General features: G+C 42.0%; 1 protein-coding gene across 19 annotated transcripts in view; it reads left to right on the forward strand.

Annotated features, from left to right (window-relative positions):
* DENND1A (DENN domain containing 1A) overlaps nt 1–18,273 on the forward strand; it is a 545,711-nt gene that overhangs the window by 234,664 nt on the left and 292,774 nt on the right. For all 19 annotated transcript variants that reach the window (XM_045372599.2, XM_045372603.2, XM_045372601.2 and 16 more), the window contains one exon: nt 16,821–16,890. In XM_045372599.2, the coding sequence (XP_045228534.2) occupies nt 16,821–16,890 (70 nt within the window). The remainder of the gene's footprint in view (nt 1–16,820; nt 16,891–18,273) is intronic.

Consider the following 18,273-nt stretch of genomic DNA (forward strand, 5'->3'; position numbering starts at 1 on the left):
ATCAGTGGTTGCCAGGACTGAGATTTGGGGAGGCAAGGTTGACCACAAAGGAGCAACACAAGCAGGCTGAGTGGGGTGTGATGGACGTGTTCTCTACCTTGGTTATCTGTGGTTGTTACACCAATGTGGGCATTTGTCAAAAAAGTGACTTTTACTGCATGTTTAAAAGAAGTGAATTTTTAAAAGAGAGATGGTGGGAAGGACAGGTGGAAAACAGATGATCTCAGTGCTGTGTGCTAAGAGCCATGACACATTAATAGACAGTCAGCAAGGGAGATTCTGTTGGATGGGGCACAAGCAAACATTTGGGGGTACTGGAAATGTTGTATAGATTCATTGCGGGTGGTGGTTACACAGCTGTATGCAGTTGCCAAAATTCATCTGTATGTACACATAGAATGGGTGGAGTTCATTTGATATAAACTATAATTCAAAGTTGATTTTTAAAAAGAAAAAGGATCATGAGCTTTGGAACCAGAGAAACCATACTTCAAATCTTGACCATTTCTTTACTTGCTTGGTGATCTTGAGCAAGTCACTTCATATTTCTGAGCCTCAGTTTCCTCATCTGTACTTTATAGCTGAAAATACCCATCTCGCGTAGTTGAGGAGAGGAATAGAAACAATGCCTGATGGAGCTAAGGTACCAGATATTTTCATTTTCATCCTAAAAATGGCCCAGAGCACAGAACTGGTCTTTAAATTAACTGAAGCTGCCCTATTTTAGAGTGATAATAAAAGTTAAGTTCAAACATTTGTGAAAGGTAAAAATGTTAGCATCCATATGTTTGTTTAATAATAGCTCCTAGAATCTTATTGGCTTTGCTATCTTTTATATCACTATAGCATGCTAAATCTTCTAGGGTTAAGCCGTATTTAATTAGTTAACTAAGAATAATATACGCTGTTCCTTCAGTCAGGAAAGCACAAGGAATTACTTGTAGTGTTAGCTCGGAAAGAGTCATTCATTGAGGAATGATTGAAAAAGTACTAGTGACATATTTATCATCCCCATCTTTTTTTTAATTTGCTTTCATTCTGTCTTTGAAATGAAATCTTTATCTTGGGTTAAGTGAATAAATATTAATTTTAGAAATCCCTATTGGCCCAGCCCACTCTTTTGGGATTGACACAATCTTAAAAGTAATTGGAAAGAATATCTGTGTGCTTGTGGCACTCAACATTTTAAAATCATTCAAAATGTGGTTGAGAACCATTCTTTCTCCTAAGAGAGTAGACATCTACCTAACAATCATAACAAAGCTACCTATTTTTGAGTCTCTGGTTTGTTTTGTGAACTGTGTTAGGTACTTTGTGTTATTTTGCTTAATTTGTTCCATACCACCACCTTGTTAGGTAAACAGGAAGTGTTGCCCTTTTGTGGAGGAAAGTATCCTTGGTGAGATGAAGGAACATCTCTCGGGGGAGCCTGCTTGTCAGTGGGAGGACCGCGCTGCTGCTCTGGATGGTCCAGCTCCCCTCCTCTCCTGCCATGTCTCACAATGGACACTGCTTCTAAAGGAAGCAGGCAACCCTCTGCCTAACAAGTTCAGGTCAATCTTCTATATGACAGGAGCTCCTTTGTTAGCTCTCTTCTCTCAGAGTCGAATCTGTTTTAAAAATTTTATTCAGTAAGTAAAAAAGCACTGATGGAGGCCCTCATTTTTGGAACTTCCTTCTTCCTTGAGGACTTTCACCAGCCACATTGGTCTTAAAATTGTTGAGTTTATCTGGTTCCAGACTATCCTCCTTCTAAAGTGGTCTTTTTACAAAGACAAAACCCATCAAGATCTGTCCACTGCTTAAAACCCTTCTTTGATTTCAGGAAAAGAGTTAAACTCCATGGTCAAGCATGTAAATTTCTTACAAGCCGGGCTCTTTGGACGGCTGTAGTTTCATCTTTACTATTGCCAAAGATCCTTTCTTCACCCATCCCCACTCTCCAAAAGAAAAAAAAATCACACAAAGAAACACCCTGCTCTACCCTGACTCTGGGATCCAGCCACCCCGAGCCATTTGTAATTCTTTGTTTCTTTGCCTCTGTAATTTTTGGTTTCCTCTAGACAGAATGTGCTTCTGTTTCATCCAGTTCCTCTTCCTCACTTCGCCTATACTGCAGTCTAGTGGAGATGCCCTTCCTCAGTGCTGCCACAGCCATTTGCCCACATGTGTAGAAGCATCATCAGGTAGCATCGTGATCCATCATTTGCAGGTCTCTTCCCCAAGAGACTTAGAGTTCCTTGAGGACAGACAGCACCATGTCTTGTTCATTTATTTATCCTAGCTGTCTAGGACAGGGCTGGTATTACATCTATGCTTACTAAATGGTTGTATGAATGATCCAGCCTTGCAGATTTGGCCTGAAAATCTAACAGGGAAAAAATAGATTCTGACCCCCCGTTTATTCCCTCTCAACTAAGAGTGACCCTAGATAAGGCTTTCTTCCTGAGCCTGCCAGGGTTTATTGAGGCTGACTGTACCCACATTAAGGAAAGATCACTGAAAACGTTATTAGCTCACCACCCTTGCCCTGGAACTGAGATCCATGATAAGCATGGTGCAGGAGGAAGAGGATGAGGCTCTGGTGTGACCAGTTTGTTAAAGAGTACAAACTTCCGCTGCATCGAGAGAGCCTGTTTTGGAACTGGGTCATCACAGTTATTAAGCTCACTCACAGAAGTAGGAAGGCTGTTGTCTCTTCATTCTATTCTCCCTGACCAGTCCACCTCCCTAGCCCTTTGGAAAGACCACTTGGAAGTTGGTAGGCAGCGGGGAATCATACCTGTGGCTGTTTGTTTGTTTGTTTTTTTAAAGAAAGAAAAGGAGGGGGGATGGTTTTATTAAGAGTTAACAAAATAATACATGTAGACTAGAAAGTTTGGAGAATATAGGAAAACACAAAAATTAAAATGAAAAAAATTATTTGTATATATTATAGAGCCTGCTTTTATATCTAAATATATTGTAAATGTTTTTCCATGTTAAGTATTCTTCTATAGTCTGATTTTAATGAATATATAATATTCCATCATTTTGATGGTTCATAATAGATTGTAATCATTCTATTATTATACATTTAGGTTGCTTTCAACTATTTTCAATTATGAATAACAGTATTTAACAGGCAACTTGTTTTCTTAAATTTTAAGGCACTGCATGCTCAATACATAAACTGTAGAAGACATAGAAAAGAATGCAGAAGAAAAAGATTGTATACAATCCCATAATTGAGCAAAACCACTATTTATCTTTTCTTCTGGTCTTTCTAGGAGCATATATGATTGCATATGACACATAGTGGTGTATACCCCGTGTTTTTTTTTTCTTTCCCCCCACCTCCTTTTCTTCTTCCCGCCCTCCTTTTCTTCCTCCCTCCCTCCTTTTCTTCCTCCCTCCCTCCCTCCCTTCTTCCCTCCTTTTCTTCCCTTCCTTCCTCCCTCCCTTCTTCCCTCCTTTTCTTCCCTTCCTCCCTCCCTCCCTTCCCCTTTTCGCTTTCCCTTTCCCTTTTCCTTTTCGGTATAGACTTTTGCTCTCTCACTCAGGCCGGAGTACAGTGGCACAATCTTGGCTCACTGGAATCTCTACCTCTTGGAATTAAGCCATCCTCCCACCTCAGCCTCCTGAGCAGCCAAGGCATACAGGACTACAGTGACTACAGGCAGGCACCACCACACCCAGCTAATTTTTGTATTTTTTGTGGAGACAGGGTTTCCCCATGTTGCCCAGGCTAGTCTTGAACTCCTGGGCTCAAGTGACCCGCCTGCCTTGGCCTCTGAAAATGCTAGGTTTATAGGCATGAGCCACCACACCCGGCCATTCTTTTCAATCCATATTATTTTGTGGACATTTTCCCATATGATTAAAAATAATCTAAAATATAATTTTCTGTTGCCTGGATTTGCTATATTCTATCCAACCATTCTCTTAGCACATGTTTAGAGAAGTATGTGTGTGTGTATGTGCATGTGTGTGTTGTGCTATTATAAGTAATAAAAGAACTACCATTTAAAATAAATTACCAAAAAAATTGTCACAATATTTAATGCCGATAAAAACATAGTAAAAATGATTCATACGTACATTTTTCTGGCCTTCGTTTTAATTTTCTGCTTTTTGTAGTAACTCATTAAAAGGCAACTTTCCTGCATTCATTCAATCCTATGTGAGTTTATGAATTTACATCAAAGGCCAGGTGCAGTGGCTCACTCCTTTAATCCCAGCACTTTGGGAGGCTGAGGCAGGTGGATCACTTGAGGTCAAAAGTTCAAGACCAGTCTGGCCAACATGATGAAACCCCGTCTTTACTAAAAATACAAAATTTAGCCGGGCATGGTGGCATGCGCCTGTAATCCCAGCTACTCTGGAGGCTAAGGTGGGAGGATCGCTTGAAGCCGGAAGGTGGAGGTTGCAGTGAGCTGAGATCATGCCACTGTACTCCAGCCTAGGTGACAGAGCAAGACTCTGTCTCAGAAAAAAACAAAAAAGAATTCACATCAGAGAAACCTATTTACATCAGAGAAACATATTTCTGCCAGGAGATTTGCTGACTGAGCATCTTTTCTCTAAAATTTGGTTTTTAGGATTTCTGTTTTGAAAATTATAAATACAGCCATATTTTGAGGGAGTTTTTTAAACAACAAATTTAGGCTTTTGTAACATTATGGACTGCTTCTCTTGGCTTATAATAAAGCAGTGCCATCTGTACAAAGGTTATTTTAAAAATCAGGAGTGACTGAGGGTAAGAGTCCATCAGCGTCTCAACAGAGTGACCAGTGGCATTTTATGTTGTAGCTTTGGGTACCTTGTCGTGGATTCCCAGCTCTTCAGCCTGCTCGTGTTTGGGGCCCTCTGATCTGTTGAAAGGCTCATTTGGGGAACCTGCCTATTTCATGCTGTGGCTGCTGTCTGGTTTGGGTGCAGAAGGAATGCGCATCATACCTCTTTTCAGGGCGGCCCAACCATTACTTATCATTTTCCAAGCTCTGCACTTGTTGCCTCTATCAGATCATTCCTAATGCCATGATGACTTCTCACACAAATCTAAACCAGGGACCAACTTTAGTGGAAGTTATGCCATATTTGACTCTCTACTTAGTGCCTGACTTATACATATTAGGCAATGAATGAGTGAATGAATGCTGTCTATAAAACAAATGAGCTTAATTATTATCTCATTTTGACAACACCTAATCAAATGTAAAGTATAATCACTGTGTAACATATACTTTACTGAAACCATTCCCAGGGATTTTTTTCCAGAAAAGTACATACTAGTATAGGAAGTTACACAACTGGATTTGACCCTGATCTACTTTGTGACTGTGTGACTGTGAGCAAGTTACTTAGCTTTTCTGTGCATCAGTTTTGCCATTCGGTATCTGGGGATATGATGGTACCCTACTTAAAATTACAGTGAGTAAATAAGCAAAGGCATGTAAAGCTCCTGGCATTTGCTAATTCCTAAATAAATAGTGGTCTCTACTACTATTAAAATATTTACCACTCTACTTCTAATACTTTGATCGGTTTGGTGCACAGCAGTCAATGTGCTTGGACCTAGGTGGACCTTGTAGTTGTCGTTGAATAGATTCAATCCTCTTCAGGGTTGCTGGGCTTCCATGTGATTAATTGTGTACAAAGAATATTGCTTCCCTCAACCTGACCCAGGTCTGCTGCAAAATTAGATAGCCGTGAAGATTTTCCTCAGAAAAGGAAATCTGGTGGGCCAGAGAGAATCCCATGGCAGAGTGAAGGAAGAAGGGCTGCTTCTCTTGTACAAATTCTTGCTTTACTGTCTCTCAAACCCCTTGGTTTCATTTTCAAAAACATTTTGGGAAAAACTTCTTGGTGAAAGAGTTGCTTCGTCACTTAAGGTAACTTGAGAGCAGGCCAGTTTCTGGTCTGTCTTTGTTGCCAGCTCTCTAGTTGAAAGGTTCTGCTTCCTACCCGAAGGAGGCTTTGAACATCAGCTGTCTGGAACAATCTCGGGCCTTATCGCTTATTTTAATGTTCCTTGCACAGGGTCATTCTTGGATGTGGTGCTCTGGGCAATCTCACCCCAGAATGCTTCCCTTCCTTTATTTAACCTCTGACCTGTGAAAACAAGAGTTAATCAAGAGTTCTAAGGTAGCTAAGAGGAAGGGGAAGTGTTTGGTTACAAATTAAATATGAACAAGTCATAAGTCATAAATCCCCAGTAGTGCCACCAGTTGTGTGTCTCAAGTTGCATATGGTATAGAGTGTTTGGGTTATAAATTCAAGTTCAGAGCTCTCTGATTGCTTGGGGGTAGGTGCGAGGTTCATTTTATTTTGGCCTAAAACTCTGCCTCCTAAAACATTACTTTTATTGGACAAGCTTCATTCATATCCTACTTTATCTGTGTGCCCGTCTCTCCTTCTTCCTTTCTTTACCTGCCTGCCTAGTTGTGTTGATTGGTGTGCTGTTCTGTGAATTGAGACAGAACTGCTTCCCTGAAAGAAGTTAAGCATATGGAAAAAGTTGCCAAGGAAAGGCATTGAAGCATAGAGCGTAAATGGGTTTAAGAGACAGCCAGACACTTTTATAGAGAGATTTGCGATTGAATGATATAACATTCAAGCAGAGATCTGGGGTGGAAATGAACTTAAATGAGTACTATTTGTGGAAAGCTGATGCCCTGTCTAATCTAGCATTTCCTTAATTGTCACCATAAGCATACATTTAAAGCTTTATACTTTAAATTAAAAAAGGCAACACAGTCTGTTTAAGAATCTAAGACATAGGCCATAGTTTTTCTAGAAAAAGTTCTTAAAAATATGCATTTAGGGTATAGCAGAGGCACTGGGTCTTGACACGAAACACTGGAAACTTAAAATACTCTTCTGCCGTGTTTGATTAAAACATTTTAAATTGAGCTATTTATATTTGTGTTTCTGAATATAACATGTACACTAATTCCTGAAGCAATAAAGAGCTGACACATGACTAGTGTCCCTGGAGCTGGCAAAGTAAGAAAACACGCTGAATTGTTGGGAGGCAGCCAGAGTTAGATTGCTCAGAACACTTGGAGCTGAGGGGCTTTTGGAGGCGAGCTTTCCTTTATCTTATCAAGCACTACAGTGAGAACCACAAGGTAAGAATTTTATATCCTAATCTCAGGATTGATCATTGTAAGTGATCATACAACTATTGTATTGTTGAGAGCAGGTCAGACTTAGAAATCATGCTGGACTGGTTTTGTGTCTGATCTGTGGTTTTAGTAGCTGTGTCATCTTAGGGAAATGACTTCACTTCTCTAAGACTCAATTTTCTCATCTGTAAAATGGGATAATTCATCTCACAGAGTTATGAAGAGTAATACTTCAAAGCACCTAACACTTGATACATAGTTTCCCCCTTTACTGCATTAGCTTCTCCTCCCCAGCCCTAAAATGAGATGAATATCAAATGGCATCTGACTGGGATCATTGATTTTTTGTTGTTGTTGTTTATTACTGCAAGTAGGACAGGGCTCCTCGTGTAGCCATTTCTTCCTTTTGTTGTGTGTGTTTTTTTTTTTTTTTTTTTTTCCAGTAGAGACAGTGTATTTCCCCGGCTTTGAAAGCTCCAGTAGGGTGGGCCTTAGTTAGAACCTCACTAACCCATTACCTTATATTACAGTAGTAATTTAAACCATAAAATAAGATACTCTGAATGGGGAAAGTCTTGCAGGTGTGTGAATACAGGAGTAGGCAGCTTCATAAACTCTCTTAGGAAAATGATGAAAGGCCTATGTGCTCACCCTGCCTGGGCTCAATGGAAAATATCGAGAATTACACTGAATTGTCAGTGCAGGTGCCATTATTCCAAAGATCTCATGTTACCAACACTTTACCAGTGATAACAAAAAAGTGCCTCTGTGCTTTCCTCCTGAGCAATCTCCTTCAATCAAAGTAATACTGTCATAGAAAAGATGATGACAAATCCACTCCCTAAAAGCAACAATTATTGAATACCCATCAAGAAAGAAAAGAGCCTTGTTTCCAAAATCAAATCCAAGGGTATGTTTGGGTAGATTTATATAAGCACAGATGTTTTATGGGAGTTTTTGGTGTTTTTTCATAATGCAGATTAATATTTTTACTCATTCAGTACATACAATATATTTTCCTGCATAGATATAATAGGTATCACAATGGGATGTTAATTATGGACATAAATCAGAGATTCTTGAGCTTAACTAAATATCATAATCAATTTACAGTTTGAGATTAGCTGCTGTGAGCAAAGCAGAATGCCCAGACTGGGTGAGACTGGCTTAGAGCTCCCAAAGAGGATTGCTTTTCTCTTATTGAGGTTCCTTTGACTTTTGATGTTATCAAAGAGTATGGTATTATCAGGGTGAAACAAATCGTGCTCAGTTCCAGGCACTGTGATAGGTGTGTTTACATATGTTTCAGCCTCAAAAGAACCACGTGAGGGTAGATATTATATCCCCATTTCACATATAGGGAAGGAAGAACATGGCTCAGGCCACAGCCAGTAAGTAACAGAGCTGGTACTCAAACCCAGGTGTGTCTCCTGACTTTGCAGTCAGTGTAAAGTTGATCAGTGAGGTGTCACTTTCTCTTGGAAGACTTTCCAGAACCTCTTCTCTGTTCCCTTTGTGGACCTCTATCTGAGCACTGACCCAGTGCTGCAGACATTAGCTGCCAGTGTATCTGCTGCCCTCCCTCTTTAGACTGTGAGCTCCCCAGATACTGAGACATGGGCCTCATTCCCCCATGTACCTAGCAGAGGGCCAGGCATATACTGGTGGGTCTTAATAAGGATGGGAAGATTTGTGGGTAGATGCCATTGATGGAACATTTGAGAAATGATTGATTTAGAAACATCATTTTGGACTGGAAACATCTTCTCAGTTTTAAATTCTGTAGAAATGTTCATTGAAGCTAAATGTGGTTATCTCAGGAAGGTGAGGTGTGCTTCTCCCTTAGGGAGGAACCACATATAACTTTGGTGCTAAGGTTGTGGTTTGAGAGTCGTAGACCAGCCCACATGAGTGATATCTGTTGCACTTAAAGGTGGGAATGCTTGTTGACGGAGTGTAATAGGGGAGAAGATATGTCTTATAGAAGGCAGTGCAGTTGGGCTCTAGGGTCTTTCCTCCTTCCCACCTCGAGTTAGGAGGGAGAGGGGAAGGAATGAGAAGTATAGGAGTGGGAGAGCTCATGTGAAAGCTCTTCTCTTTGGTGAGTTTGGAGAGAAGAGTATCTTCTGAAGAGAGGGACAGAAGAGGAAAAATGTTTGGAGCAGACTGGAGGAGGTGGGTAACAGGAGGCTTGTTGCCCTACAGATTAGAGGATTCTTGAACAATTTTAGGGGTTTACATGTGCTTGAAAAATTAGGTTTTCAGATGATTGTAATCAGCCTGGTTTTGTGAAGTTTTTCTATAGCAATTGAAGTGGGAACAAAAAGAGTAGATGGTGGGGTTTACTTGTGTTGGGGGATGGGCAAGGGGCAAGAAATCTTGTTTGTAAGTATTCCTTGATCTACTTTGAATAATCACTTGCTCTATTCTCATTATTTATCCCAGACTCCAGCAGGACATTGGCAGGAATTGTTTTTTAAAAACTGGGTCATTTTCCAAACCCAAATGCTGCCTGCTCAGTTTGGATCCCCACCTCCCAACTAGAGTTGGTTGACTGTTACTCTATAGCTCTAGTGGTAATTAATGGCCTTAATAGAACCTATAGAGATGAGTTATGTCTGTCAAGGGAAGCTACAATTTATTGAATGTCTCACATGTGCCAGGAATAATTAGGGGTTAAACAGTCAATACACAGTCACCATCCTTGCTCTCATGGAGTTGAGACCAATGGAGAAGACAGACAAACAAGCATGTATTACAAACAATGGGGAGTTTTAATGTAGAGTAAGCCCAGGAGGTCTTCATATTCTGGGAATAAAATGCATCTATTTAATTGGGGACCAAAAGTTCACAGTAAAAATGAGGAAAAGGTTAGGATTTTATCTAGAAAAAGTGTAAAAAAGTATAAATTTACCTCAACAACCTCTGTCTCTGAATTCCAACAATGCATTAATTCTTACAAAGAATGATGCATCAAGTATTGTGCAGGAGAGGAGGTTATAACTTTTCTGACTTAATAACACTTCATAGTTGACTTTCACAGCATAATCTTAAAAGGAGTCATTTTTTTCCAAAAGTATTTGAGGACTTCAGTTTCCCAAAGGTCTCTTTTATCCTTTGATATTGAAATCATTTTCTTTTGATGTGACTGTTGTGTTACTATCCTTGTTTTTCTTGATTTTTCTCTTTATGTCTTGTTAAGTGGTCTAATACAGCCAGGTCTTCATTTGTCGGTGACTTTGCCTCAACTCTGAGCAGGTATCCAGCATGTCCAACATGGGCTTCGTAGAATCCAGTCTCCTTTGCAAGAGTTATAGTTTTACTTTATAGCAAATTTGCATTTTATTATAGACAGAGGAGATACAGACAGAGGAGCAGGGATAGATGCTAGGTGAAACTGGAAGGGTGGAGAAGGGGACGTATTGTCTGGAAACTGGAAGGGTGGAGAAGGGTCGTGTTGTCTGAAGCAGTCACATTGTTGGTGAGTATTTTCCTCTTGTAACAGCTTCTGTTTTCCTGCCCATTCTGGTTGACCGCACGGTATGAGGAATTCCTGTAGAATGCTGGAGGAGCCTCTGATCCAGACACCAGGAATCAAAGAGAGCTTCCCAAAGCTGAGACTGCCAAGGTGGTCAGGCAGGGAGGGACAGGAAGAGTGTTCTGGATTGGTGGCTCTCATGTCCATCGGGTACATTAGCAGGTGGTGCATATCTTTTCATAGAGGAGGAAACTGAGTTTTGGGAAGACTGCTTTCCCGAGGTGAAACATCTAGAAAGGAACAGAACTGAGATTCAAACTCGGGGTTACCAGTCTCAAGCCTGTGTCCTCCCCAGCATATGCCATGCTGCTCTGCTTTTTAACATTGGGGGAGGAGATTGATTTTTTTTTTTTTTTTTTGATAGGGAGGCTTTAAATACTGAGTGCTGAACAGTCTTAACCAAGGGATGCTTTGCCATTGGATACATGTTGGCAAAATCTGCTGACAGAAAGAAAGGGATACCTCTCCTCAAGTATCCAAGATAGAGTATCAGGAGCTCCTCAGACAGTAGAAAGTCACCAGGAAAACCCTGAAAGACCCTGTGTCGTGTTACTTTTCTTAAACTCATCAGTCCCGACATGAACAGAAGCAGCTCTGCCACAAGTCTTCCCCAGGGAGGCACTGCTTCATTGTATCATCTATTCTAATGGTGCCTGAGTGTTACATCCTAAAATTTTATTGTAAATTACTTTTATTTTGATTTCTCTTTTATAGGAGAGCCAGAGCATTATTTTGGTTTTGTGAATGACTAGATTACATTAAGATTTTGTTTTTAGGATAGCACAGTAGACGCTGATTCTGATAAGGCTGAAATCCACTGAGCTCTGCTGAGGTCAAGATGAGGGGGAAGAATTACTTCTCACCTGGTTCTAAAGCCATTGCTCATGCGCTTTCTTCTGCCTGTCATGCAGATTTTGTCAGTGGGATCCCCTCCTCACCGACTTTTGTGTCCTGTTGATATGTCCTGATCATGTGTTGAGCACTGCTATTTTTTTTTTTTTCCCTAACCCAACACAGCATTTCCAAGCCTCAGCCCTAGAATCAGACATTTTTTTTTCCCAAAGAGCCCAGGTTCCTATTACTGGAGAATAGTATTTAAAAACTAACATCTGGGCACTAAGTGTGCTCATTATAATTGGGATATCTCTGCTTCCAGGCCTCCTCAGTGGCTAAAACTAGAGAATATATGTATGTACATAGATTTCTATTTCTATTTATTTTATCAGTCTCTACTTTACCACTTGTCTGCAGAACATCATGATTCCCCGTAGTTACATTCAGTTCCAGTATGAACCCATGGGGTTCATTCCCATTCTTTCCCTAACTGGATTTGTAACTCTCTTCTGATAGTAAGACACCTGCTTCCCGTTATATATTTACCTGCTTGGTCAGTCTTGATCTGTTCCCCATTTGTAACCAGTCCTCTGCTGCAGCCCCCTTTCCACACAGTGCCACCCTCCTCACGCTGTTTTTACAGTAGCATGTGCTACTGTTTGGGCTGTGGCACCTCAGGCAGAGCTGCTGCTGCCCCTTCCTATCATGGACAGCATTCTCAACCACATGGACTCTGCCTCGCCGGCCCCCGCCCCTTTTGTGGAAGCCCCCTCACCCCTCAGGCTCTGATATCCCACATCAAACTGCCTTCCAGATGCTCTTTATACTCTTCTGGGTTCTAATACCATTGCTGGTCAGTCCCTGCGCTCTACATAGATGCTTTATCCCATGCCAGGCCTAACCCCTCATTGCCCCTTTGAGTCATGAAACTCCAAGTCAGGCCTCCCCCATGGAGACTCCCTCCACATTCTGCTCGGACACTGACTTTCCCTTACCAGGCCTCTCACTCTGCTTAGGCCCCAGCACACCATGCCGGATCACCCCTCAGTGGGACACCCTTCTCCTCCCACTTGGACTCTAACACCAGGTTGCCCCTCCGGGAAGGCAACCTCCTCTCCTCACCTGAGTCTGACGTCCTGCTGTGGACCAGCATTCTCCCAGGTGGTTGCTACCTTCCTCAACTTGGTCAGCCTCTCCTACTATCCCTGCCCCTGCTCTCTTCCATACCTACCCTGCCTGGTCCCATCTCATGGCTTTGAACTGAACTAGTAGAAAGAGGAGTCAGAGAGCTCTTAAAAGTTTTTAATGGTTTTCTGTTTTAATACTTAAAGAAGTGGAATCCCTTTATATTCACGCTGAACTTACACAAGGCCAGTCATCCATGTGTACACAAACTCACCAGTTGGAGTGATTATTATCCCAAGTGGAGTGAGATTAGAAAAGGGATTCCTCTGCTCTCAGTTCAGCTCAAGAGCCAGCAGCTCACCTGGTCGACAGATTTAGATGCAGGATGCTGTCATTCAGCTTGACCCCACAACTCAGGTAACTGCTTTGTGTTTACACAGACCATGTCCGCCATATTTGGAGGGTAATTTAAGGACTTTTTCAGGGTGATTTTGACTATGGGCTGTTGCTGCCATAACTGCTGTCTTTAGAACCTGCCCTTGCCCTCCTTACAAGGGCCGGTGGGACTCCAGTTTGGGAAGGCAGTGGGTGGAGGAAACTTCTCAAGTTTAAAACTTTAAAACCTCACGTGAAACACAAGCCTCTCCATTTGACTCTCAGGCCTGGGAGTGAGGGCAGAGCCTGGGACAGAGTTACCTGAACCACAGTGGGTGAGAAGGGAGAGAAGCCTGGATCCAGGCAGGTGCTTCGGGAACAGGCTGTTCCCTTTCGCTTTTCTGTCTTCTGATTGGGTCATGATGATGCTCCATGATCATCTTCTACATCAGTCCAAAAACCTAAACTAAGTAAAGCACTTGGGAAAGGCTTCCAGCTCCTTCCACCCAAACTGTTACTCTGTTGTGGGTGTGTCTCTTTCTGATGAGGACCATAGCTTTCTTGAGTGCAGGACCCTTTGTGCCACAGCCTGGGACAGAGCCCTCTGCAGTGGGGACTCAAGCCATCACACAAAGGCAGCAGGCAGAGGGGGACCACAGATGGTCGCACCCCATTAGATGTCCAAGGTAGTGCAGTGTACTAGGGTGTTTGTTTCTGTCTTTGGACTGGGAAGGATTGTTTATTCAACGATGACAGACACACGCAGACTGGAGTGCAGGGTCCCTGCGGCCTCACCTGCAGCCTGGCAGACCGCGCAAGCTGTTGTGGCGGCTCTAATGAAGCAGGACAGGAAACGCCGCTGGATAGAGCTCTGCTGTGAACCCTGGCCTCTCAACAGGGGAAAACAGGGGCCCTTTGAAGAAGAAGACAGCTGGGTTTTGGTTTCAAAACCTTAACACTGCCATCACTAGATATTCATCTGTCAGTGCACAGGGGACAACATGTGGGGAACAGTTGTGTCCAGTCAGGCCAAAGGGAGAAAGAAATGGCTGATTTCCAGGATAACTGCAACACTTCTTGTGGCTAGTGGTTCTGCTTAGCCTAGCCAAAAAGAATTGATTTGGTAAGGCTGAGGCTGAGTACGAGAACCAGGGTGCCGTCTATAGTGGGCTAGGAACTCCTTCCCACTTCATCTCCTTCATCCTCAAAACAGGTGACAACGTGGAGGCTGGAGCTTCTGTGCCCAAGCCACATTGGTCAGTTGAACCTAGTCATCCAAAACTACTTCGATGGATACTGTAGTCCTAAACTGTCAGAGCACCCAGCCTGCCCCATATCACATCCCCAAATATTTCTAAAATGATTCAGTTTTTCTCTTGTTTACTTGAAGTCACAATTTTCTTGCAAGAATCTATTTCCCCTTCTTGCCTTTTCCCCCCTCCCTCCTGACTTTCTGGATTTAACTAGTGGTATTTTGCTTTCAGGAAAAAAAAATTTAATTTCCTAAATTTCCAGTGGCTGGGTTTAACTAGTGGTATTTTGCTTTCAGGAAAAAAAAATTTGTAATCCTTGGTCGAATTTGTTTACTAAGAGTCATCTAATCTGTGCAAGAGTTTTCTTCTGAGGGGATTTCTTGTTCATACTATAATGGCTTTTAACTCAGCCGAGGTTTATTTAACAGAATAGGAAAGGAGAAACTTATCTGCTCCCTAATCCCTCTTGAATGTTTACATTACCCTGCCAAAGTAAATGCTGTGCAAAGTGGCAGCAGTCATTTGCTGTGTAATAGTCAATATGCAGCTGCCAGGGCTGACTGAAACGTATTAACATAAGTGATAATACTGTCATAGAAGTGAAAAGTTAAGTTGCTTATCAGTATATTTTGATAAGCTACTTAAATTTTACAGTAGCATGTGCTGGCTTTAGACAGACGTTACTGACAGAGGACTGTGCACTTTATCTGTTCTCTTTGTTGCCTCTCACTTCATTTATTACCCTCAGTGGCGCAGCCGGTAATCTGTACAGGGTGCTGATTCCCCTCTCCCTGGCAGGATATCACATCTGTGCGCTACCTCGTGTCCATCTCTGTCGGTAATGGACTCTGTTAGCGCAGCAGGGCAGACATGACCAGGACGGCAAGCGCTTGGTACGACCTTCTTCTCGCTTGCTGTTAGATGTAGCTTCGGAAAATTTCCTTATAGAGAACAAAGCCATTGAAAGTAAGTGGCAAAACTGCTTGGGGGTGTGGATACTTTTCAACAATTCCATAGGATGCATGCGCCCTTGCTGTCAGTCTTTGTCTGGTTTTATTTGCTCAGTAAACGCTGAGCACTGACGGTGTGCCAGGTGCCGTTCTTGGCACTGGAAAGACAAAATGAAGAAAGATAGGCCTCTTCCTCTCTGTTTGCATGTGGTCTGTTGAGAAAACAGACATGCCATTGAGAACTGCATCGTGTGGGGAATGTTCTGACAGCAGCATTCTCATGACAGGGCAGCACAGAAAAGAGAGAATTAGGGCACATGAAGTGGGGATGGGGAGGGGGTGGGGGACTGTTAGGAGGATGAGTAGAAATCAGCTAGACTAGACCACAGAGGTTGGGGAGAAAAGGGCCCAGTGCATGTAAGCCCAGGCAGTCTCAAAGATGCCAGGATGTTCCCGGAGTGACAGGAGTGAGGGGAGCATATATCTATGGGGAAGTAGAGAGAGGACAGCCGGAGAAGTGGGCAAGGGCCTGGCAGTGAAGAGCCCCAAAAGTCCATCCTAACAAATATGGACTGGATCCTGGAGTGATGGGCATCATTGCAGGAGTTAAGTACAATGTGTGATGGAGATTTGCATCTTAGAAAAACCATTCTAAGAGCCATGGCCAGGTGGCTCACACCTATAATCCCAGCAGTTTGGGAGGCCGAGGCAGGCAGATCACCTGAGGTCAGGAGTTCGAGATCAGCCTGGCCAGTATAGTGAAACCCCATCTCTACTAAAAATACAAAAATTATCCAGGCATGGTGGTGCACACCTGTAGTCCCAGCTACTTGGGAGGCTGAGGCAGGAGAATCACTTGAACCTGGGAGGCAGGGGTTGCAGTGAGCCGAGATCATGCCACTGTACTCCAGCCTGGACGACAGAGTGAGACTCCATCTCAGAAAAACAAAACAAACAAACAAAAAAATAAGCCACACAGAGTGGACCACAGGACTGAGGTCAGCAGCCAGGCTCCTCTGAGTGAAGGGGAGCAATGGCCAGGATCTGGTGGAGGGCAGTAGAGATGGGGAAGTGGAACTCATCTTGAAGTGGATAGAGAGATGGTGGGTGATGGGCAGAATGTCTGTTGCAGCAACATGGATGGCTTTGGGCTCATGGGGACTTTGGGACCCTTTGCAGATGCCTGCAGTGGGAATGCTGTTTGTGTATCTGTGTGTGTGTGTGTGTGTGTGTGTGTGTGTGTGTGTGTCTGTGTCTGTGTCTGTGTCTGTCCCATCATGAAAAACTGAATAGAAGCTTTCCTGGCAAGGGTGGGTGTGCTGGGAGAGGCCAGGGGACTACTCAGAGATGGTGCCTGATTGTGGAGTCTGCTTTGAATTTCTTTTCTGTGAACTGTTCTGGCTCTGAGGCATGGGAATAATTTATAATGGACATTCAATCCTCTGCCTTACACAGGCAATTTTTTAAACTCTCAGAAATAATTAGCATTTCACCAGTCTGTGTTTCCACCAGTCTGTGACAGGAGGACTCTTCAGGATGTAGAGCAAAACTGAAATGTATTAGTCTTGAATTAGATCCTGGATAAAGTTTTTGACCTGCATACTAATATGTCATGTGTTTCCTCTTCTTCCTCCAGCTATCTCCCCTGGTTCGAGGTATTTTATAAGCTGCTTAACATCCTAGCAGATTATACGACAAAAAGACAGGTATTTGCCTTTTTAAAATAATTCTTTTTAACAAATAAGCTTTAATTTTTATGATGAAAAAGTAAAACATGCCTTATATTTTACCAAAAAAGTGATGCATGCCCATTATAGAAAGTTTGGGAAATTCAGAAAATAATAGGAAGGAAAAGAAAATCAGTTTTAATTTGCCCCCTACTCTCTTCCCTAAAATAAATATTGCTAGCATTTTGGGTTGTTTTCTTTTTTAAGTTTTTCTTTGCATTAAATAAATGATAAAGAGAGCCTTAACATTCACAGAGTTAATGTTCACAATTTCTAATATTCCCAAGCAGCCCGGAAAGTTTGTGACATGTATTAAATTATAATTTTGCTGAGGCACGTATTTGAATTGCTCATGTCATGCTGCAAATCTGGGGTTTGCAAGTAAAACACTTAACTGGCAAGTGACCTACCCAGCTGTCCTGAGTTCCCGTTTCAATAAAGCTTTGTGGTGCTTTTACAATAACTTTTGTGGGGGTCTGAAAATTACATTAAAAATTCATCTGTACCTTGCTGTACTTTTAGAAGAAGTGGTAAGGTAAGGTATCTTCCATGGATGTCAAAGGCCAATTGGACCTTTATGTAGATTTTTGTAGCCCACATTTTCAGATACCATTATAACGAGCGTGCCTCCCACACTGTTAAAAATGTTATAAATATTTTTCATGGCTGCATACCATTTTATCATGTACCTTGATTTACTGAAGCATTTCCTATTATTGGGAATTGTTAATTGTTTGGGATTTTTCTACTGTTATGAGAAGTGTAACCATTCGCATCTATGAGAGTAAAGCATTTTCTTCATTTTGGATTGTTTCCTTAAAAGGAGAATCCCAGATGGGCCATTGTAAGGTCAGTGGACATAGACATTTTTAAAACATTTGCCAAACTGCTTTGCAAAAGAATTCTGCTGTTTTCTTAAAGGATACCCTTTACCAGCAATGTAAGAGAGTGCCTAGGTCATGATACTCTCTCATCAGTACCATTTGTTGAATTCATTGTTTGACAAGTAAAAAAGTCTCATTGTTTTAATTGCATTTCTTTGATTGTTAATGAGTTGAATATTTGTCTATATATCTAATGTCTTATATTTTCCTTTTCATATATGGCCTAAGATTTTTAATTAAAGTGATCCATTATTATTAAATGTTAAGGAAAGATTTCCCTTAATTTTTTTCTGTTGAATGTTCTGAGTAATTTGAGTGTTAGTTCTGAGAAATGGTCCATGAAAAGGGTACCAGTTCAGTCACACTGGGGTCCAGGGGAGGGAAAGCTGTGTTTCATTTCCATCTCCTTAAGATTCATTTAATGTAAGCTCTACGAAGTCCTGCATTGGAGAAACCTGGGTCACCTGTGCTTCCCATC

Source organism: Macaca fascicularis, chromosome 15 (genome assembly GCF_037993035.2).
Source record: "Macaca fascicularis isolate 582-1 chromosome 15, T2T-MFA8v1.1".
NCBI lineage: Eukaryota > Metazoa > Chordata > Mammalia > Primates > Cercopithecidae > Macaca > Macaca fascicularis.